General features: G+C 44.8%; 1 protein-coding gene across 1 annotated transcript in view; it reads left to right on the top strand.

Annotated features, from left to right (window-relative positions):
* GUCY1A2 (guanylate cyclase 1 soluble subunit alpha 2) overlaps positions 1-24,754 on the top strand; it is a 338,699-nt gene that overhangs the window by 111,306 nt on the left and 202,639 nt on the right. Inside the window, exon 4 of the mRNA XM_077298399.1 lies at positions 17,107-17,831. Coding sequence (XP_077154514.1) covers positions 17,107-17,831 — 725 coding nt within the window. The remainder of the gene's footprint in view (positions 1-17,106; positions 17,832-24,754) is intronic.

Here is a 24,754-nt window from a genome sequence, read left to right as displayed (position 1 = left end):
AACCCAGTCAGCTTCTAATTAACTTCCTATCCAGCCCCCAGTTTTACCCAAGTGTGAGGAGTGGCCTAATGCATAGAACCCTTTGCTCCCCCTGGTGGCTGAAGTGTGAAATGTAGTGTGTGACTGTGATACCTGGTCAGGTGAACTCCTTTTGTGCAATCAGATGTAACATCACTCCCCTGTGTGGCAGAGTGACATTACTGCAACGACCAGGTTTCTGGGGCGCTGCACTTCCATTATAGCCAACGACGGGCAGTGCAGGATCCGTCACTGAGTGATTTTCCGACGTTCAGAAAAAACGTTCCTCTGAACGTTTTCTCCGTCCGACGGACAGTGATTTTCCGACGGATCCAGTGCATGACAGATGAAATGGATGGCCATCTGTCACAATCCGTCGCTAATACAAAAGTCTATGGGGAAAAACAGGATCCAGCAGAAAAATTTGCTGGATCCTGTTTTTTCAAAAATCAACAGATTGTGATGGGAGCTCAAAGACGGAAGTGTGAAAGAGGCCTTATACACTGCTACTGTTGCTGTTAATGTTTTAGCGATGATGCCTTGATGTTCCCAGAGTTGGACATCTACAACTGGGATGCACACTGTGTGCCTCACTGCTGTCTTGAGGAAAACCACTCTTAAGATTGTCTACAAGCGTATTTCGATTTTCCACATGTGCACATCCCTTTCCGGGGGGAAGCATCTGGCTAAATTTACTCTTCTATCCTGGATCTAACAGATTTTCAACCCAGTAGTCAGCACTAGTGTTGAGCAATACCTTCCAATATTTGAAAGTATCGGTATCGGATTGTATCGGCCGATATCCGAAAAATATCGGATATCCCCGATACCGATACCCGATACCAATACAAGTCAATGGGGCACAAGTATCGGAAGCTATCCTGGATGGTTCCCAGGGTCTGAAGGAGAGGAAACTCTCCTTCAGGCCCTGGGATCCATATTCATGTGTAAAATAAAAAATAGGGATATACTCACCCTCTGACGCGCCCTGGTTGTAACCGCTGCAACCGGCAGCCTCCGTTCCTAAGAATGAGCGAGTGAAGGACCTTCGATGACGTCGCGGTCACGTGAGCGGTCATGTGAGCGGTTACGCGACCAATCACAAGACTGCGACGTCATCGCAGGTCCTTCACTCGCTCATTCTTAGGAACGGAGGCTGCCGGTTGCAGCGGTTACAACCAGGGCGCGTCAGAGGGTGAGTATATCCCTATTTTTTTATTTTTATTCTTTATTTTACACATAATTATGCATCGCAATCCCGATTCCCGATATCGCAAAAATATCAGAACTCGGTATCAGAATTCCGATACCGCAAATATCGGCCGATACCCGATACTTGCGGTATCGGAATGCTCAACACTAGTCAGCACTATTTCTTACCTTTTTCGGCATCGTGTTGAAGCTAATGCAGCAGGAAGGTGCTCACGTGTCTGGCGCTTCCATGAGGTCCAAGCCCATGCTGTGTTGGTGGCGGTGTAACCAGTGGCGGATTATAATGAGGTAAATCTGTGCGGTAGCCCAGGGCCCAGTGGTGTGGGGGGGCCCTGGGCAACCATTCAGATTGACCGCCGTCATCAGGGCATTACTGCCCTGACTGGCATATGGGCCCAGTGGGCAGAGGGGGCCCGCATCGGGCCCTGTCTCATCTACCTACCGGGCCCCTACCGGCGCTGCGGCAGTTTAACACTATTGACATGCGACATGCGAGCGCCCGCACGTCAATAGATAACAGCCGCCAGCCATTCGGAGGCTGGCAGCTGACATCAGCCGCAGCGCACACGTCGCCGGCGTCTGATGTCATTGTCAGTCACCGGCGAGCTGCGAGGAGGGAGCTTCGCTGAAGGAGCGCAGACAGGTGAGGAGAACTTGTTTTTTTGTTCTTTTTTATTGCGAACGGCAATCCGAGGGGCCCGGGCCAGAATGCTGGATACTGGGGGCAGAGATGCTGGACACACTGGGGGCAATATTCTGGACACACTGGGGGCAATATGCTGGAGACACTGGGGGCAATTTGCTGGAGACACTGGGGGCAATATGCTGGAGACACTGGGGGCAATATGCTGGACACACTGGGGCAATATGCTGGACACACTGGGGCAGATTGCTGGACACACTGGGGGCAATATGCTGGACACACTGGGGGCAATATGCTGGACACACTGGGGGCAATATGCTGGACACACTGGGGCAGGATGCTGGACACACTGGGGCAGAATGCTGGACACACTGGGGGCAATATGCTGGACATACTGGGGCAGAATGCTGGACACACTGGGGGCAATATGCTGGAGACACTGGGGGCAATATGCTGGACACATTGGGGCAGGATGCTGGACACACTGGGGCAGGATGCTGGACACGCTGGGGGCAGAATGCTGGACACACTGGGGGCAATATGCTGGAGACACTGGGGGCAATTTGCTGGAGACACTGGGAGCAATATGCTGGAGACACTGGGGGCAATATGCTGGACACACTGGGGCAATATGCTGGACACACTGGGGCAATATGCTGGACACACTGGGGCAGATTGCTGGACACACTGGGGGCAATATGCTGGACACACTGGGGGCAATATGCTGGACACACTGGGGGCAATATGCTGGACACACTGGGGCAGAATGCTGGACACACTGGAGGCAATATGCTGGAGACACTGGGGGCAATATGCTGGACACACTGGGGCAGGATGCTGGACACACTGGGGCAGAATGCTGGACACACTGGGGGCAATATGCTGGACATACTGGGGCAGAATGCTGGACACACTGGGGGCAATATGCTGGAGACACTGGGGGCAATATGCTGGACACATTGGGGCAGGATGCTGGACACACTGGGGCAGGATGCTGGACACACTGGGGGCAGAATGCTGGACAAACTGGTATTTGTGGTATTTCCTGATGAAGGAGTCTTTTGTACTCTGAAACACGTTGAATAAAACCAAAATTATTAATACCTCTGGATTTTCAGTGATTCAGCAGCGCAGAACAAAAAACACTTTTTTTCCAATTTCTGATATCTAACATTCGGTCTCGTTGGACCCGTGGCTCTACTGCAGCGAATCTTCATAATGCCTTATTTGAGCTATGTCTGGTGAGTGCAATCATATTGTATTGACCCCAATCCACACAGTTTTAAGCGTGGCCTAAAAACGCACTTGTTTAGACTGGCCTACCATCTCAACGCTTTATCCTAATTAGCCCTGTATTGCCCAATCAAAATTTTTACGACAACCAGGTTCCTCGCATCCTGTTGTCACATGTTTTATGCATTTAATAGCCCTCTGTGTCTGTACTGTTACAATACTTAGCCTGATAACTGGTTCAATCTCATTCTTCTTGGTATCTGTTTTGATCTATGTGCTTATTGTTATGCTGTAATGTCTATTGTCTATTGTACGTACAAGTTCCCTCTATAATGTAAAGTGCTGCGAAATATGTTAGCGCAATAGAAATAAAATTATTATTATTATTATTGACCACTTATATCCCAGATAAGACCCTATATTTGCTCTGTTTCCTCCTACAGCTTTCACTGCGATTTCCAAGGCATAGTAATTTAAACACTGCATGACTGTGGTGACTGAGCCAAGGTTGTGCAGTATGGAGGTGGGGGAGATTCTATCTGCACTGTTGGAACTCATGTCTAATTAAGAGAGAGGTTGAGAGTGCAGGTGGAGGCCCTAGAGAAGGTGGAGGAGGCAGAAGCAGTGGAGGAACTATTAAATACAGAGGTTTGTCAAGCAAGTCTTGGGGATTTAAAGGCTTGTGAAGCAGCCCCTTGACCACCTGCCACCACAGTCACAAGAGTCACCCAGTGCCCTGTCAGTGAGATGTAATGCCCCTGCCCATGTTTGCTCGTCCAGGTGTCAGTGGTGAAATACACTCCGGCAGACACAGATTTTTTCAGGGAATGGGTGATGTTGTCAGCGACATGCTGGGGTAGCACAGGCTCAGCTTCCTTTGACAAAGAATGGCACATAGAGCTGGGGGACTGCGACGGCCATCAGCTTTTGGAAACTGTATGTATCCACCAGGGGGAAAGGCGGCATTTCCATGGTCAACAGATTGGAGATGGTGGAGTTTAAGCTCTTAGCTTTCCATGTGTAGGAGGAAACATTATTTTACATGACCACAACTGCGGGACCGAGAGCTGGCTGCTGTGCTGAAAGAGGGGGGAGTACAGATAACAGGACAAACTGCTGGACTGTGAGTGAGGTGCAGCGGAGATGTTATGGAGGATTGAGAAAGATGTGTTGTGCTAGGTGACACAAAAGCAGCAGTCATGCCTACTTACGTAACAGCTGACCGTCTCTCACTCACGCCGACTGTGGTGGGTAAGCAATTGTAGTTTCTGCGGCTGGAGACCTGTGTGTCAACACTTGAATTTGTGATGGAGGAGGAAGAAGCAGTAGATGAGGTTGATGGGACGGCCAGTGGTTGGCAAGGCCTGCTAGTCTGCATTTTAGTGCAGTGAGGTTCCCACACTAAGACATATTGATTGTGCATGTGTCGGTTCATGCATGTAGTTGTCGAATTATTGCAGTTTTTGCTTCTGCTGAGTTTTTTTTGCAAATTTGACAGATAACGTGTATTAGGTCATCCTTTGCGGTCTCAAAAAATGCCCAGGCTGAGCAACCCTTGCCACCCCTGCAAACTACCCACTTGTGATCAGTGCTGGCCACAAGCAGACTTGAGGCTGAGAATGTCATGCTTGTCGTGGTTGCGTCACTTCATGTCTGTGTTGGAAGCTGCAGGGTAACCTCCTCATCTTCCTCCTCCTCCACCTTCTCTGCTGAGCTGCTTAGCTGCATACCTCTGGATTCACACCAAATGGGATCTACCACTCCTTCATCATCTTCTCTGTTCTCACACTCCTGTCCCTGAGAGCCACCCTCCCCCTCTTCCTATCCTGACACCATAGCATTGTCCGCTTGCGCCTCTGGTATCTGAGTCTCATCAGGATCACCTTCACCCTTAATGTCTTGTGATGAGGGTCTGGATTCTGCTTGGACCCTACTTCCTCCGGCCCCGGATGCAACATGAAAAATTTTCGAGTATCAGTGCAGATGCTTTCCTCTTCTGGGTTCTGGGATTCTTCAGAGCAAACCTCTGATGCCCATGGAATACAATGTGTGAACAGCTCTTCAGAATGGCCCATCTGAGGTTACCTATAGTCAGTTGGGCATTTGGAAATTTTTGACTTGGGGGTGGGGGGGACAAGTGTGATTGGGGTGCCACCTGTGAGGATTGTACTGTGTGTGATGTTAAGGTGGAAGAAGAGGAGGAGAGGCCACTTGATGCAGCGCTTACCATCCACTCGAGCACATGCTCTTTCTGGGCCTCATCTACAAGACATACTGCTGTGCGGTTTCCAAAGAAAGGAAGTAGAGTAGGCTGTCCAGTAGCAGATGTTGTCAGCGGTCTTTGGACCGTGTTTGTTCAGTTAAACTTTCATTAACATTAACACCTAACCCACGTAGGCATCGAACACCAAGCCTATTCCACTTTTCACCACAACCTTGCTTTTCCCCACTCATATTGTAAGTATAACCACACATTCTGGTACCTGATAATTCCTGAAACAATGAAGACATCCATAATAAAATACTGAAACTTTATTAATAATTATTAAAATACAAAATCATAAGATTAAAAATAGCAGCCTCAAAGGGGAGAGCCACAAAAATAGTAGACAAGTATGCTCAATTATTAAAGAGGTAATTAGCTACAAATTGGGGCAGAAGGGTATATAGCAAGGCACAAAGAAAAGTGAACTAGGTGTAATTCACAAGAGAAGGGGGGGAAAGAAGGAAATAAATCCAATCATAAATCTCATCCCCCAAAAAATCATATGATAAATCATAGTATCCAATAAGAGTCCCCCCAAAAAAAATCACCAACAATCAAAAGTCATAATCAAACTGCCACTGTCAGTATCTACAGTATATACCAATATAACAATCTCAACAGCCTGATGCTTAAAGCCAACAATGGAGGCGAAAAAGTGAGTAAAGACAAAAAAAAATCACGCAAAATACCTCAACTATGTAGCCCCCGGTAGAAACCAGTGATGAAATGCGCATCGGGGTGTGGGGAGTCCACTCTGCTACATGTTTTGATATATACAATGCTAGACAAGGATGTATGTAACCCCTTCTCATGTACAGTGTAAGCAGGTGCTGAGATGCAGTACACAGGGATTACAGAGCAACAGTAAAGATGGAAACAATCTCCTCGTAGGGAGTTGATAAACAGTAAAAAAGAATTAAGGGACAGTCTGAGGTTTAAATAGCACTTTTTGTAACTCCCGCTGATCATCCTTAGTATACGGTCCGAGGAAAGTTGTAGTACCGGCAACAGTGTAAAATCCTCAGATGGGCTCCAAGATTAACGATTAGTGTTGAGCGATACCTTCCGATACTTGAAAGTATCGGTATCGGATAGTATCGGCCGATATCTGAAAAATATCGGATATCGCTGATACCGATACCCGATACCAATACAAGTCAATGGGACACAAGTATCGGAAGCTATCCTGGATGGTTCCCAGGGTCTGAAGGAGAGGAAACTCTCCTTCAGGCCCTGGGATCCATATTCATGTAAAAAATAAAGAATAAAAATAAAAAATATGGATATACTCACCCCTCCGGCGGACCCTGGACCTAGCGGTGTTAACCGGCAGCCTCCGTTCCTAAGAATGAGCGAGTGAAGGACCTTCGATGACGTGGCGGCTTGTGATTGGTCGCGTGACCGCTCATGTGACCGCTCACGTGACCAATCACAAGACCGCGACGTCATCGCAGGTCCTTCACTCGCTCATTCTTAGGAACGGAGGCTGCCGGTTGCAGCGGTTACAACCAGGGTGCGTCAGAGGGTGAGTATATCCCTATTTTTTATTTTTATTCTTTATTTTACACATGAATATGCATTCCGATTCCCGATATCGCAAAAATATCGGAACTCGGTATCGGAATTCCGATACCGCAAATATCGGCCGATACCCGATACTTGCGGTATCGGAATGCTCAACACTATTAATGATCCATCATCTGGCGGCAATGGGCGGTCTCCAGTTTTGCCCACTGAGCCCCTAGTCTATAAAGCCAAAGTGAAGGAAGCTGCAGGAGTCTCTGTACCAAGCATGAGCTGATGCGCACTGTCCAGCAAGGGGAACCGCACATCGGTGTCCTGTAGCCGGGCCACACTTCTCCGTACGAGTGCTGCCTGATGTTAATCCGGGATCACAGCGCTCTCCACAGTCACAGTCCCGCCGGAGCGTGCAGATAAGCCTGGTTGCAGCATGTCTCTGCACTGCTGCGCTACACACCCTGCTGCACTCTCCCTGACTTTCTCCTCACCACCTGGCTTAGCCATGCCCCTTCGTCCTGGGTCATGGGACGCAACCTCAGCAGCTCCAGACCCGGCATGATGCAAGCATCCACCGCCCAGTCTTCCTCCTTACAACAGGACCATGGAATCAATTCTGCTATATAAATAAATAAATAAATAATAATATTAATAAAAATCTTGGGACCCTATTTTCCAGAAATATGAAGGAGGCAGAAATGGCTAGATAGTGTTATAAGTACTGACTAGTGATGAGCCAGTATACACGTTGCTCAGGTTTTCCAGAGCAAGCTTGGGTGGTCTCCGAGTATTTATGACTGCTCAGAGATTTTGTTTTCCTTGCCACAGCTAGATCATTTACAGCTACTGGACAGCTTGATTACATGTGGAGATTCCCTAGCAACCAGGCAACCCCTAGGGTATGTGTCCACGTTCAGGATTGCATCAGGATTTGGTCAGGATTTTTCATCAGTATTTGTAAGCCAAAACCAGGAGTGGGTGATAAATGCAAAAGTGGTGCATATGTTTCTGTTATACTTTTCCTCTAATTGTTCCACTCCTGGTTTTGGCTTACAAATACTGATGAAAAATCCTGACCAAATCCTGATGCAATCCTGAACGTGGACACATACCCCTACATGAACTCAGGCTGGCTAGTAGCTGTAAATCATTCAGCTGCGGAGATTAAAACGAAATCTCCGAGCAGTCATAAATACTCGGAGACCACCCGAGCGTGTTCGGGAAAACCCGAGCAACGAGTATACTCGCTCATCACTAGTACTGGCCCTTGCTATGCATCTCCCCTTTTCCTTTCTCATGTAAAAAATACAAGTGAACAACCACATACAGACAAGCAATTGTGTGTCAGATGGTAGGCGGCCACACTGGATAACGTGCCGGGCTTCTGTCCCCTCCAACCATAGGTTGTGCATCTTTACAATATCATAACCAAAGATGACTAAGCAAGGAAAGTATCGCTTTGTAGAAGGTGACGCTAGAGAAAGATGGTATTTACGCTAAATGATGCGCTCCATTAAAACCCTATAAAATTAAAACACTGCGAAAATCACTTATGTTTTAATCTCTGCTGTCCTTATGTGCGAATCAAAGGAGAAGAAAGCACAAAGCGTAAAATGCAGACTCTCGCTCCCCATGACCTTCAACATCAATACACAGGACAATTACATTCTGAAGTAAGAGAGAAAACACCGAGCCTGAGCTCATTGAAAAGGTGTTTTTTTGCCCCCTACCCCGCTACATATTGTACTTAGAGTCGAGTATTGATTTAATGGGGCAAGGATGATTGTGGAAACCATCTGAAAATATCTCATGATTGAATTTCTTTTTGTCCAATTTGCCAGCAGGTGATAATCTGTTCGAAACAGGTTCTCTGTTCAAATGTGTGGAAGCCATTCTAAACAAGCAGTTTAAGGCTCTTCAAAGTGAACGGATCCGGAGAGACGCGCTGATGCTATCATATGGCCATCTGAATATGCATATTGTAGAAAGCAATGGCAAGACTTTGATTCCTTCCCCTGAGGAATTAAATATTTAAACTGCTGGATAGAAATTAAACAAATTGAAGAGAAATGGATGTGGCACCATTATTTTTGTTAGAAGTGTTATTTCAGTGTTTTAGTCAAAGGTCTAAGCATTTAACTCCTTGGCACAGTGAAACATTAGGAAATCCTAGGAAAAGACGTTACTGTTACATTGAGTTGAGACGTCTATCCTCTGCGTTGATTGTGTGACGGCGGGTCAGGGACCATTCTTTTATAAATGTCATGTCCCATTACTCGAGGATTATATTTTCTGTCTTATTGCTGTTATGGCTTGTCCATGCTATATCCTTGTAGTCAGCTGCTCCCCTCTCCTGTGTCTAGTCTTAGGCTAGGTTCACATTGCGTTAGTGGGTGATCGCTAACGGACAGCGTTGCACGGCGAAAATGTCGCAATTAACGCCGTGCAACGGGTCCGTTAGCGCACCCATTGACAGCAATGTTGTTTCTGCCTGAAGCGCATCGCTAGCGCGTGCCTTTTTCGGCTTGCGCTAGCCATGTGCCGTTCTTTTGTGGCATGCCTCGGACGCTGCTTGCAGCGTCCGCGGCGCGCCTGAGGTCCGTTCCCCGCTCTCGCAGATCAGGTATCTGCGAGAGCGGGGACGTTAACGCGACCCCTAAACGCGACCCCTACAAATACATTGCGTTAGCGCACTCCATTAGCGCTAGCGCTAAACGGATTGACCTATCACAATGTGAACCTAGCCTTACTCTTTTCTTGTTTTAATTACCTTCAATGGTCAAGACAACGGTCAGTGATTGTTGTCTTCCACATACAGCTTATTTGGCAAGGGGAGAAGCTCATTTTTTAGGGAGAGAGTAGCCCTCTGTGCTTGGATAATTGCAGTATTTCATGGCTACCATTGAAATGAAATACAGATGTGTCCTTCCCTACTTTTTTTCTTTGCTAGACATAGGCTTAGATAAAGTGCAAAACAGCTAGATGTGAAAACAGAGCAGGAGTTTCTGATATCCTATCTGGAGATGCTTGTTCTATGTGTGACTTTATGTTGTGAATTACAGCCTTTGAGTGTTTTTATTTTTTTACTGTGAGAAATTATACCAATTTAATAACATGAGAATACCCCTTCAAAAAGTTCAGTTAGTTAGACAGCATGAAAATAAGCAAGTTTGCAATTGACTTTCTTTTTCTATCGGTTGTTATTCTCCTTCAGTGAGAGCTTTTATCTTACATAGTGTACAGCTTGTATCCAGAGCCTGGTCAAATGTGCTCAGGAGTTCCATTTCAGGAGAGGAGTTAAAACTTAACATTCCAATTTCAGTCAGCTCTCTAGCTCTCTCTTGCCCATCAATTTATATATAGCAGTTAGCCTTCCTCTCAGCTTCTGACCGTGGTGCTATTACCAGTTCTATAGAATCACAAACCCCTGATCTCCACCATCTGCTCCAACAGGCCACGCCAAAGCATGAAGAGTCTGTCTCTCTCTCCATCTCTATGATGAGGAACATGTTTGTGCTTCGGGGCAGCCTGTGGGCAGGTCTTTCCTTGGTTTCTCTCTTAGAACAGGAAGATTAGACTCTGCCTACAGTGGCACCCCGGCACACAGGCATATCATTAACTGAAAACTTCTAACACTGATTACACAAGAACCGCAATTGGATTTTTTTCACCCCAGATATCATTTTAATCAGTTTAATACTGCCAACCTGACAATGTCTGTAGTTTACTTAGCAAAGTCCTGCTAACCGTTTTGCTTTAAGACTGACAAAAATTGTACTGGTTCATAAGTCATAACCCTTTATGGTAAATAAATATATGTACAAAATTAAACTTTTACTTTAATAATTCTGTATATTTTACACTAAAGCAAATAACATTCATGTAGTACAATAAGGCCATGGCTGTAATAATGACAAAAAAAATCGAAACAAATAAATATATAATATATAGAATATTTTTAATGTTTGCTGCAAAATGACATAGGATTTATTTTACAGACATTTAAATATATACACAGGTCTATGAAACCTAAAATAGTGTTTTAAAATGCAAAGCTTCTGCCAAAAATCAATGAAAAAGAAATGAAAAAAAAATTAAATGAAAAAAATGAGATTACTTATTATGGTTGTTGGAATGTGAGGAAGCAAACACATTTTTTTGTATCCTAATGGACAAAAGACTTTATTATCAAAAATCGTCTGATGTATGTGTTCTAAGAGCCGTTTCTCTTACTTACCCTTTTTGAAATTTAATGACATTTGCTTGTTTTTTATTGTTTAAATACCAGTTTTATTTTTCCATTATTTTCCATTTCACTGACAAAACAAAGATAAGTGTAAACTCATTATGAAAAAAAAACATTGCACAGTGATTATTGTATTATCAGCCCTGATGACATAAAAATTATATGTACATAGCGTATAGAAGAATTCTAAAAGTAAACATATTAAAGTACATTAAGTGTCTGAAGAACCACACACATTTTTGAGTCTAAAAATGAGTTCAAAATGATCAGATGAATATGCATTACTGTGCAGGGGAGGAGTCAAAGAACACAGGAAAAGATCCTTTACTAAGCAGGGGAGGAGTCAAAGAGCACAGGTAAAGATCCTTTACTATGCAGGAGAGGAGTCAAAGAGCACAGGAAAAGATGCATTACTGTGCAGGGGAGGAGTCAAAGAGCACAGGAAAAGATGCATTACTGAGTATGAGAGGAGTCAAAGAACACAGGAAAAGATGCATTACTATTCAGGGGAGGAGTCAAAGAGCACAGGAAAAGATGTATTACTAAGCAAGGGAGGAGTCAAAGAGCATAATTACTAAGCAAGGGAGAGACCAAATAGCACATGAGAAAGTCCCATATATGCATACATTTATTCAACGATATAATGGGAGTGAGATGTACAATACTAAGGCTATGTGCACACGTTCAGGATTTTTAGCTTTTTTTTTTAGCTTTTTTGGCCGTTTTCCACCAAAAAAACACTAAAAAAAAGCTTACATAAGCATCCCATCATTTTTAATGCATTCCACATTTTTTGTGCACATGCTGCGTTTTTCCCCGCAGCGGAATCGCATTCTGGAAAAAAATACAGCATATTCTTTGTGCGGAATCGTGGGGATTCCGCACACATAGGAATGCATTGATCTGCTTACTTCCTGCATGGGGCTATGCCCACCATGCGGGAAGTAAGCGGATCATGTGCGGTTGGTACCCAGGGTGGAGGAGAGCAGACTCTCCTCCAGGCCCTGGGAACCGTATACCTGTTAAAAAAAGAGAACTAAAATAAAAAAATGTGATATTCTCACCTTCCAGCGTCCCCCACAGCCTTCCCGCTCCTTGCGATGCTCCCGTTCCAAGTAATGCATTGCGACAATGACCTGTGATGATGTAGCTGTCTCGCGAGACCACTACGTCATCTGGGGTCATTGCCGTGAGGCATTACTGGGAACGGGAGCATCGCGAGGAGCGGGAAGGCTGTGGGGGACGCCGGAAGGTGAGAATTTCACGATTTTTTTTTTTTTACCATTAGTCTTTTTACTATTGATGCTGCATAGACAGCGTCAATAGCAAAAAGTTGGTCACACTTGTCAAACACTATGTTTGACAAGTGTTATCAACCTGTCAATCAGTTTTCCAAGCGATGCTACAGATCGCTTGGAAAATGCTAGCATTATGCAAGCTAATTACACTTGCAAAATGCTAGTGTTTAGCGGGAATATGCATGCTAATTCTGCATGCGTATTTCCTGTGGCAGGGAGTTGCAGAATTGCCGTGGAAATTTCCGCGGCAATTCTGCAATGTGTGCGCATAACCTAAAGGAGAAAATCCCTGAAAACAATTTGCCTGTTGGAGATACAGTAGTTTAATCAAACATTTGTAGTAAATAAACAACATCACTGCGTCACTATCCTGTTGGTGGTACATTCTTCACAGGTCCTTGTGATGATGTGATGTCAATGGTGATGTCTTGTATATATTGTGACCATTAGGCGGATTATAATGAGGGCAATCTGTGCCACTGCCCGGGGCTTCAATTGTCCTGGGGGCTCATGGCCAGATTGCCTTCATTATAATATTTAGCCTACCACCATAGACAACGATTATCACCGGCAGGGAGGGTTCCTGTTGCTCCTCTGCTGACAAGAGAGAGACTGCCCTATGACTCAGCTGGAGCAATGTCGTAATCACGCGGCTGCGTCATTTACCGTGTACGTGTCACCAAGAAGAGGAAGGAAGTAGAGCTGCAGGGAATCAACAGGAGAGGTGAGTTATTCTTTTTTTTTTCTTTTAAGTGAATTAATTGGTATAGGGAATGGTGAGAGAACAGTATGTTATAATAAACTGAGATGGCGGATGGGTGAGAGCACAGCATTAGTGATGATGAGCGAATATACTCGTTACTCGAGATTTCTCGAGCATGCTCGGGTGACCTCTGAGTATATTTTAGTGCTCGGAGATTTAGTTTTTCTTGCTGCAGCTGAATGATTTACAGCTTTTAGCCAGCATAAGTACATGTGGGGGTTGCCTGGTTGCTAAGGAACCCCCACATGTAATCAAGCTGGCTAAGAGATGTAAATCATTCAGCTGCGATGTGGAAAACTAAATCTCCGAGCACTAAAAAATACTCGGAGGACCCCCGAGCGTGCTCGGGAAATCTCGAGTAACGAGTATATTGGCTCATCACTACACAGCATGTTATAATGAATTATGATGGGGGATGGGTGAGAGCACAGTATGTTGTGATTTGGCTTGGGGGATGGGTGAGAAGATATTACATTATAATGAATTGGGGGTGGGGGTGTAAAAGAGGACATTGCATACTAAATTGGGGTATGTAATTATAATGAATTGGGGGTATGTAATTTTAATGAATTTTGGGTATGCAATTATAATATATTGGGGTATGTAATTTTAATTTTGGGATATATAATTAGAATGATTTGGGGAGAGGCCATGTAGTCATTATGAATCAGGAGACCAGGAGGAGCATAGGGGCTAATTCATTTAAATTTTTATTAGGCAGGGAAAAGTTAGTAATTATAGTTAGTGGGGTAACAGGCGGCTCAGGGTATTCGAGGGGAGATATGTGTCACTGCACATAATGGCGTCAGTGATGTGAAGCCAGAGTATTTTCCTCCAGCACATTATGTGTTGTGAGGGGTAAAATAAAGTTGCATACATGGGCTGATTTTATGTGGTCATATTTAGAGTGGGTGGGAAGATGTCCACCATATCTCCACCCTCAGAGACCTTCGCATGGGCATGTGCTAACAGGACCTGTGTGATGTCACAGTCATGTGAGCAGTCACATGGTCTGGGTTTAAATGGCTGCACTTGAGAGGCAGCCTGTGTGTTGTTTTTGGAGAGGAAAAACTCCGAACGGTGACTCCAGGTGGAGCTGAAGACATATGGTGGTCTGAGAGGGTGAATCCCTCAGACAGGTGGACTTTTCTATACGTTATCTTTTTGTTTCGCCGTTATGCAAGAGAGGCTCTGTTCACTTGCTGAAACCTGCTATGGTTTATGCTGTTCGACAATAAACCAGCAGGTGTTTTACAACAAGAAGCCTTCCGGTGTCTACCTTGGGAAGCAGCTCATATAAAATGAGGAACATATATGTGTGACGTTTTTATTGTCAGTGGCGGTAAACTCTGCGGTGACCACAATACGGCTTTAGGATGTCGACAATAAGGCTTGACAAGATGGAGAAGAAGCAAAGCAAATGGCTGTAATCAGACAAGACGTCAGCAGTAAGCTACTGGCTGCAAATATTTATTCTGTGTCTGCAGTGTTCAAAGGTTTAGACAGGTGATCAGTGGCACTAAACGACCACTGATCGATAAACCATGATCTTTGTTCTCGGTAGTGTAAGTCCTGTCTACAGATGATCTCTTGTGCTGCACAAAAAATTATTTCACTTGTTGAACAAGCGTTTTGCTCATTCATCTGATGATCAGCAGCCTGTTCAGACTGAAAGGATATATCCTAAGACATGCTTCTTCAGCGATTATCTTTCAGAGTAAATGTAGCTTTACTTGCAGAGAGATGATTGGAGTAATGCTTTTGCTTGCAAAATAAAGTCCATTATTATGTAAAGCGCCATCCCTTAGTATATAGGGTCTTCTCTTGTTATGTTCAGTGCTATACAGTGGGTACGGAAAATATTCAGACCCCTTTACATTTTTCACTCTTTGTTTCATTGCAGCCATTTGGTAAATTCAAAAAAGTTCATTTTTTCTCATTAATGTACACTCTGCACCCCATCTTGACTGAAAAAAAACAGAAATGTAGACATTTTTGCAAATTTATTAAAAAAGAAAAACAGAAATATCACATGGTCATAAGTATTCAGACCCTTTGCTCAGTATTGAGTAGAAGCACAATTTTGAGCTAGTATATCCATGAGTCTTCTTGGGAATGATGCAACAAGTTTTCTACAACTGGATTTGGGGATCCTCTGCCATTCTTCCCTGCAGATCCTCTCCAGTTCCGTCAGGTTGGATGGTGAACGTTGGTGGACAGCCATTTTTATGTCTCTCCAGAGATGCTCAATTGGGTTTAGGTCAGGGTTCTGGCTGGGCCAGTCAAGAATGGTCACAGAGTTGTTCTAAAGCCACTCCTTTGTTATTTTAGCTGTGTGCTTAGGGTCATTGTCTTGTTGGAAGGTCCAGAGCACTCTGAAAGAGGTTTTCATCTAGCATACCTCTGTACTTGGCCGCATTTATGTTTCCTTCAATGACAACCAATCATCCTGTCCCTGCAGCTGAAAAACAACCCCATAGCATGATGCTGCCACCACCATGTTTCACTGTTGGGATTGTATTGGGCAGGTGATGAACAATGTCTGGTTTCTCCACACGTACCGCTTAGAATTATCACCAAAAAGGTCTATCTTCGTTTCATCAGACCAGAGAATCTTATTTCTCATAGTCTGGGAGTCCTTCATGTGTTTTTTAGCAAACTCTCTGCAGGCTTTCATACGTCTTGCACTGAGGAGAGGCTTCCATTGGGCCACTCTGCCATAAAGGCCCTACTGGTAGAGGTCTGCAGTGATGGTTGACTTTGTGGAACTTTCTCCCATCTCCCTACTGCATCTCTGGAGCTCAGCCACAGTGATCTTGGGGTTCTTCTTTACCTCTCTCACCAAGGCTCTTCTCCCACGACTGATCAGTTTTGCTGGATGGCCAGGTGTAGGAAGACTTCTGGTGGTCCCAAACGTCTTCCACTTAAGGATTATGGAGGCCACTCTCTACTCTTAGGAACCTTGAATACTGTAGAAATTTTTTGTAACCTTGGCCAGGTCAGTGATTCTCATTGGTCTGACATGCACTGTGAGCTGTGAGGTCTTATATAGACAGGTGTGCGCCTTTCCAAATCAAGTCCTATCAGTTTAATTAAACACAGCTGGACTCCATTGAAGGAGTAGAACCATCTCAAGAAGGATCACAGGGAAATAGACAGCATGTGACTTAAATATGAGTGTCTGAGCAAAGGGTCTGAATACTTACGACCATGTGATCTTTCAGGTTTTTTTTTCTTTTTATAAATATGCATTTCTACTTTTCTGTTTTTTTTCAGTCAAGATGAGGTGTAGAGTGTACATTCCTCAGGACAAAACCTTACAAGTCTCCTTTGGGACAATACAGATCAGAGGATAATCGCTCTGGTAGCACAGACAGCTGGCTGATGCTATTGTTGGCTGGTGCTGGTGCTGGCTGTAGCTGGTACTGGCTCTAGCTCTTGCTGGTGCTGACCCTAGCTATTGCTGGCTCCAACTGGTGTTGACTCTAACTGATACTGGCTCTAGCTGCACATGTGATGCTGTACTAATGCATCATAATATTGATAGCAGAGCATTAAGAAATGAAATGCATGATGAAATTTGAAATTCAAGATGGAGGCTGAAGGGAAGAGAACAGGGGTTTGTAGTACAAAGAAGTAAGCAAACAATATATTTTGGAGAATTGCAAATATATTCATCAGGGAATAAAAAAACATCAGGGATATAAAAAAAAACCTCCAAGTGATTCTTTAAGTTGTTATGTTAAGCATACATATTTTGCTTGGTTTTGTTTAATATTCCATGTTATTTCCTAAAATCAGATTAAACAGTTACATGAGCACTTAATATTGTAACAACAATTCACCCTTATATCTAATATCAATTATTTAGAAATTATAATAATATGGTCTATATATCTTTTATTACAGGGCTGAAGTTTGAAGAGTTGCAAGAAAGATTTGGCGAGGAGTTCTTTAGCCTTTGCTTTGAGGAGAACGAGAGAGTTCTCAGAGCAGTCGGAGGAACACTACTTGACTTCTTCAATGGTTTTGATGCTTTGTTGGAGCATATTAGGACTTCAATTGGAAGACAGGTGACTGTTGAATCCCCCTCTTTCCTATGCAAAGAGCTTGCCGATGGGACCCTCATCCTCAGTTGCTTCCATCTCCATCACATTGTAGGGTTTGCCATGATTGGTATGATAAAAGCAGCGGGAAAGAAGATCTACCACCTCAAAGTTGACGTTGAACAAGTCAATAACGTCAATGAAAAGCTGATTCCTGAAATTATAAGTCCGGGTAACTGTAAAACTCTTATCTTTAAAATTAAGGAATGTGATAATGCAAACATCACAAAATTACCTCCAGCAAGATCGTCCCAAATTCCTTCCGACTTGAGGATAAGTATCAGCACATTCTGTAGAGCTTTTCCCTTCCATCTGATGTTTGACCCCAACATGGTGATACTTCAACTTGGAGAAGGACTGAGAAAACTTATTAAATGTGAAGTCCATAAAACCATGACATTTCATGATAGTTTTGAAATTGTTTCCCCGAAAATCATCTGCACATTTGAGCAAGTCCTGTTGAGACTGTCCACCCCTTTTGTAATACGGAACGTTCTAGATGCCTCTGGACTTGAGAATGAGGAAAAGGTAAAGTTCTTCAGATGTTTCATTGTCCAATTCATTGCATGTCCATCTGTTCTCATGAGTTAAAAGTGTTTACCGTTTTTTTTCAGTGTTTTAGTTTCTATTTGCTTTAAAGATGTCTGCTCTCTGTTAATGAATTGGAAACATACACGTTTACATCAAGAGGCACCCAGAGATTTAAAATGAGACATGAACTTATACTATTTGATAGGGGAGTAGCTATGGGTCAGCAGAGAAACAGTAGCACTTGGTGTTAAAGTGCCAAAATTCCCATCTGTTACCTGTACATAGTAGAAGAAGAGCCACATTATAGATTTTTGCCTCTGTCAGTTGGACATGATCATGATTTTGCTTTGGGCGGTAATTTTGTACTTGACAAATTTCGGAAATGGTTTTGCACGAAGTTTGTGAGTGAAAGCTTTTCATAACCACAATCCCTTTTTGCAAGTCATGCCACTTCCTTGCCAAAGTGTCTTACATTTTGAATGCACGTCTGGAAACGCAAACCCTCAGTCTGCTCATGAGTGCATGTTCCAGGCACTAGAGATTCTGCCTCCTTCTAGGAGCACCCTGAACATTCCTGTGAAAGTATGCCAGTACGGGTAAATCAGTTTTAGACATTGATCGAATATACAAATGGAATTAATATCTCTTAAAACCAAGAAGAGAGGGTTGTGATATTGTGCAGGCGCTGTCATGAAGGAGGAGAGGTCGGTCCCAGGAACAAAAGGATTTATTAGTCTACGCATTTCACGGACGGTCCGTCTCCTTCATCAGATATATAATACACAAGAAGTAATTTCTGCCAATGGGTCAAATTTTTTTCGACAAAAGATTCAAAGATAACCTGTTTTTCAGTTGGACTAGGAAATATGAGGAGACACAAATATTTAACAGGCTGAACTTGAAAAGCTGGGGTCTGGAATTAACTTTTTCATACTCAGTCTAATAAATCCTTTTATACTGGCCTTCTGTCTTTCATGACAGCGCAATCCTCTCTTTTTGGTCTCAGTTCTTGGTTCCATCTGAAACGGGCGATCGGTGCAGCAGCCCGGGTGGAATTTCTTCAAGCTGTCACCAGTGTTGTGTCTGCAACAGCACAAACTTCCCAGGTGAGCAGATGCGAAAACCTGAGTGTGTGGCTTTAATTGAGATTGATTCACGCATGGAGCACTTTTTGTCCTTTCTTTTGTTGCATTAATATCTCTTAGGTAGGCTCACATTTCTTGGAATAACATGAATCTTGTGATTTGCATTCGAGATCAGTGGTTTTCACAATTAGGAGAAGAAGCAGAGAGAGCTGGGCCACACATGTGAAAACCTGTCCCCATCATGTGCTGCTTTATGAGAAACAGACGTGAGCTGAGATAAAGTTTGAGCAGCAGTGTCAGAGCAGTTTTTTAGAATGTAGACAAGAATACTTTATCACTTTGGAGCGCCCCCACGTAAGGGCAATGGGGTACTCGGCACCGGGTCCTTCGGTTCGGGGGATGTCACGGTGGCCCAACCTGGTCTGTGGCCCTTTGAGGGACGTCCAATAAAAGAAAGAGTTTTTATGGTTTTGGGGAAGGTCTTTAGAGGGGTAATTCATGACGCCACCTGTGGTATTCGGTCAGGGTGACCGACGCTGCTGTGAGGGGTCCGCTGGGGTGATGTTATGGCAGCTAGATGGTATACCTTCCCACAGGTGAAGTGTATCCCCAGGGCTTCCCAGAAGTGTAGATGGTGATGGTGGATGATGTAAGGCGCAGTGAATAACGAGGACACAAGGGTGCAGTCTCTTTACCTTTACTGAAGGCTTCAGCATCCACAGTCCAGAGCACAGATCACAGGGTAGGCAGAGTCCAGCAGTCTGAAGGCAAAACCAGAGTCCCCTTATCCAGGTGGAAATCAGTAGCCTTCCTCTAGCGCCTGTGTGTTGTAGTACCTCCCTGCTGAGCTTCTCGGTAAGGTCCTCACAACTGTTGTAGATGTTCTAGATGTTATTTCTTCCTCTGTCCCCCAGATAGTATGGATAGGACAAACCCGTATGACTGATGGCCTGAGGCTTTTTACAGGGACCCTAGAGACGCCCCGGCCCCCACAAGTTGCCACCGTGTCTCCTAGGTATTAAGGTCGGGCAGCCAACTTGGAATTGACTGTCCTGCCGGTCTCTGGAGCAAGGCTTGAAGACAATTGCTCCCTCGGTGTTCCAGCCACCGGCTACGCACCTCAGAAGGAGGCAGCCTATTACAGGGCAGAACTCCTTCTGGTGTTATCTCCTTGTGCTATGACTTCATTTCTCACCCTCTACAATACAATTCTCTTCGTGTCCTTTCTTAGGATGCTGCCACACGTGGGGCAGGCGCAGCTCCGTGTCTTTCCCGCTAGGCCTCCGACAGGATCCCACCCCTGTCAGGGGCCGTCTGTCTGCAGCTCCGATGTTCCTCCTTTCCCCCTGTCTGCCTGACAGGTGTTGCCTGGGCAAAGCCCAGTCAGCTTCTCTCTAACCTTCTATCCAGCCCACCAGTTTTACCCTTTTGTGAGGAGTGCCCTAGTAGATAGGAGCAAGGCTCCCCCTGGTGGACTGGAGTGTGAAGTGGAAGTGTGGTGTATGGTGTTATGACCTGGTGGTTAAGAGGCCACACTGATATGACCTGGTGGCTAAAACGCAACATGGGACGAGCTCTGAGGAGGTGGTATCTCTACTGACCGCAGTTCCTAATCCTAACAACAACACTAGTAATAGCCGTGGGATGTTCCTGACTCTCCCTAGACACCTCGTCACAGCCTAAGAGCTAACTACCCCTAAAGTAGGAAATAGAAAGCTATCTTGCCTTAGAGAAAACCCCCAAAGGAAAGACAGCCCCCCCCCACAAATATTGACTGTGAGTGGAGAGGGAAATGACTTACACAGATTTCAGCAAAGGAGGCCAATACTAAACTTGATAGACAGAGAGAAAAGGATACTGTGCGGTCAGTATTAAAAACTACAAAATCCACGCAGAGTTTACAAAAATGAACTCCACACCGACTCACGGTGTGGAGGGGCAAATCTGCTTCCCCAGAGCTTCCAGCTAGCCTGAATATGACATAGTGACAAGCTGGACAAAAAGAGACATATTTGCAGAGCAATAGAGTCCAAACAAATGGACAAACAAGAACTAGCAAAAACTTATCTTTTGCTGACAAGGACAGGCCATATGAGAAATCCAAGGAGAGAACCAAATCCAACCAAGAACATTGACAGCTGGCATGAACTAAAGCCCAGAGCAGGTTTAAATAACAAACCCAGGCAAGGCGATCAGTGGAGGCAGCTGCTACAGCTACCTAAAGGAGCAGCAGTTCCACTCGAAACCACCAGAGGGAGCCCAAGGGCAGAACTCGCAAAAATACCATTAGCAACCACAGGAGGGAGCTCCAGAACGGAATTCACAACAGTACCCCCCCTTGAGGAGGGGTCACCGATCCCTCACCAGAGCTCCCAGGCCGATCAGGACGAGCCAAATGGAAAGCACGAACCAAATCGGCAGCATGAATATCGGAGGCAACAACCCAAGAATTATCCTCCTGGCCATAACCCTTCCACTTGACCAGATATTGGAGCTTCCGCCTCGAAAAACGAGAATCCAAAATCTTCACCACATATTCCAATTCCCCCTCAACCAACACCGGAGCAGGAGGATCAACGGAGGGAACCATAGGTACCACATATCTCCGCAACAAGGATCTATGGAACACATTATGAATGGAAAAAGTAGCTGGAAGGGCCAAACGAAAAGACACCAGATTGATAATTTCAGAAATCTTATAAGGCCCAATAAAGCGAGGCTTGAACTTAGGGGAAGAAACCTTCATAGGAACATGACGAGAAGACAACCAGACCAAATCCCCAACACGAAGCCGGGGACCAACACACCGACGACGGTTAGCAAAACGTTGAGCCTTTTCCTGAGACAACGTCAAATTGTCCACCACATGAGTCCAAATTTGCTGCAACCTGTCCACCACAGAATCCACACCAGGACAGTCAGAAAACTCAAGCTGCCCCTAAGAAAAACGAGGATGAAAACCAAAGTTGCAAAAAAAAGACGAAACCAAGGTAGCCGAACTAGCCCGATTATTAAGGGCAAACTCGGCCAACGGCAAAAAGGTCACCCAATCATCCTGATCAGCAGACACGAAGCATCTCAAATAGGTTTCCAAGGTCTGATTGGTTCGCTCCGTTTGGCCATTTGTCTGAGGATGGAATGCTGAAGAAAAAGACAAATCAATGCCCATTCTAGCACAAAAGGACCACCAAAACCTAGAAACGAACTGGGAACCTCTGTCAGACACAATATTCTCCGGAATACCATGTAAACGAACCACATGCTGAAAAAATAATGGAACCAAATCAGAGGAGGAAGGCAACTTAGGCAACGGTACCAAATGGACCATCTTAGAAAAACGGTCACAAACCAGCCAGATGACAGACATCTTCTGAGAAACAGGAAGATCAGAAATAAAATCCATGGAAATATGCGTCCAGGGCCTCTCAGGAATAGGCAAAGGCAAAAGCAACCCACTGGCACGGGAACAGCAAGGCTTAGCCCGAGCACAGGTCCCACAGGACTGCACAAACGAACGCACATCCCGCGACAAGGAAGGCCACCAAAAGGACCTAGCCACCAAATCTCTGGTACCGAAAATCCCAGGGTGACCAGCCAACACCGAACAATGAACCTCAGAAATTACCCTGCTAGTCCATCTATCAGGAACAAACAGTCTCCCCACTGGACAGCGGTCAGGTTTATCAGCCTGAAACTCCTGAAGTACCCGCCGCAAATCAGGGGAGATGGCAGAAAGAATCACCCCCTCCTTGAGGATCCCAGCCGGTTCAAGAATTCCCGGAGAATCAGGCAAAAAACTCCTAGAAAGGGCATCAGCCTTCACATTCTTGGATCCTGGAATATACGAGACCACAAAATCAAAACGGGAGAAAAACAGAGACCACTGAGCTTGTCTAGGATTCAACCGCTTAGCAGACTCGAGGTAAATCAGATTCTTATGATCAGTCAAGACCACCACGCGATGCTTGGCTCCCTCAAGCCAATGTCACCACTCCTCAAATGCCCACTTCATAGCCAACAACTCCCGATTGCCGACATCATAATTACGCTCAGCAGGCGAAAACTTTCTGGAGAAGAAAGCACATGGTTTCATCAAAGAGCCATCAGAATTTCTCTGAGACAAAACGGCCCCTGCCCCAATCTCAGAAGCATCAACCTCAACCTGAAAAGGGAGCGAAACATCTGGCTGACGCAACACAGGGGCAGAAGTAAAACGACGTTTAAGCTCCTGAAAGGCCTCAACAGCCGCAGAGGACCAATTCATCACATCAGCGCCTTTCTTCGTCAAATCGGTCAGAGGCTTCACCACACTAGAAAAATTAGCAATAAAGCAGCGATAAAAATTAGCAAAGCCCAAAAATTTCTGAAGGCTCTTTACAGATGTGGGTTGAGTCCAATCATGAATGGCCTGGACTTTAACAGGGTCCATTTCAATAGCCGAGGGAGAAAAAATAAAACCCAAAAAAGAAACCTTCTGAACTCCAAAGAGGCACTTAGACCCCTTCACAAACAACGCGTTAGCACGAAGGACCTGAAACACCATCCTAACCTGATTCACATGAGACTCCCAATCATCGGAAAAAACCAAAATATCATCCAAATACACAATCATGAATTTATCCAGATAATTCCGGAAGATATCATGCATAAAGGACTGAAATACCGATGGAGCATTAGAGAGCCCGAATGGCATCACAAGATATTCAAAATAACCTTCGGGTGTGTTAAATGCTGTTTTCCATTCATCACCTTGTTTAATACGCACAAGATTATACGCCCCTCGAAGGTCGATTTTAGTAAACCAACTGGCACCCTTAATCCGAGCAAACAAATCAGAAAGTAAAGGCAAAGGGTACTGGAATTTGACCGTGATCTTATTGAGAAGGCGATAATCTATACAGGGTCTCAAGGAGCCATCCTTCTTGGCAACAAAGAAGAATCCAGCCCCCAACGGTGACGAAGACGGGCGAATATGCCCCTTCTCCAAGGACTCCTTTACATAACTCCGCATAGCGGCATGCTCTGGCACAGACAGATTGAAAAGTCGGCCCTTAGGGAACTTACAGCCAGGAATCAAATTAATGGCACAATCGCAGTCCCTATGAGGAGGCAGGGAACTGGACTTGGGCTCATCAAATATATCCTGGAAATCCGACAAAAACTCAGGAACTTCAGAAGACGGGGGCGAGGAAATTGACATCAAAGGAATATCACTATGTATCCCCTGACAACCCCAACCAGTTACAGACATAGATCTCCAATCCAGCACTTTATTATGTACCTGTAACCATGGAAAACCCAGCACAACAACATCATGCAAATTATGCAACACCAAAAAGCGAATATTTTCCTGATGTGCTGGAGCCATGTACATGGTTAACTGTGTCCAGTACTGAGGTTTATTCTTGGCCAATGGCGTAGCATCAATCCCCCTTAAGGGAATAGGGCTCTGCAAAGGCTCCAAGGAAAAACCACAGCGCTTGGCAAATTCTAAGTCCATTAAGTTCAGGGCAGCACCAGAATCCACAAATGCCATAACAGAAAAGGACGACAATGAGCAAATCAGGGTAACAGACAAGAGAAATTTAGGCTGTACAGTACTAACAGTAACAGACCTAGGGACCCTCTTAGTGCGCTTAGGGCAATCAGAAATAGCATGAGCAGAATCACCACAGTAAAAACACAGGCCATTCTGACGTCTGAATTTCTGCCTTTCTGCTCTAGTCAAAATCCTATCACACTGCATAGGCTCAGGACTCTGCTCAGAGGACACTGCCATATGGTGCACCACTTTGCGCTCGCGCAGACGCCGATCGATCTGAATGGCCAAAGACA

Source organism: Ranitomeya variabilis, chromosome 3 (genome assembly GCF_051348905.1).
Source record: "Ranitomeya variabilis isolate aRanVar5 chromosome 3, aRanVar5.hap1, whole genome shotgun sequence".
NCBI classification, from domain to species: domain Eukaryota; kingdom Metazoa; phylum Chordata; class Amphibia; order Anura; family Dendrobatidae; genus Ranitomeya; species Ranitomeya variabilis.
This window is presented reverse-complemented; position numbering and strand designations above follow the sequence as displayed.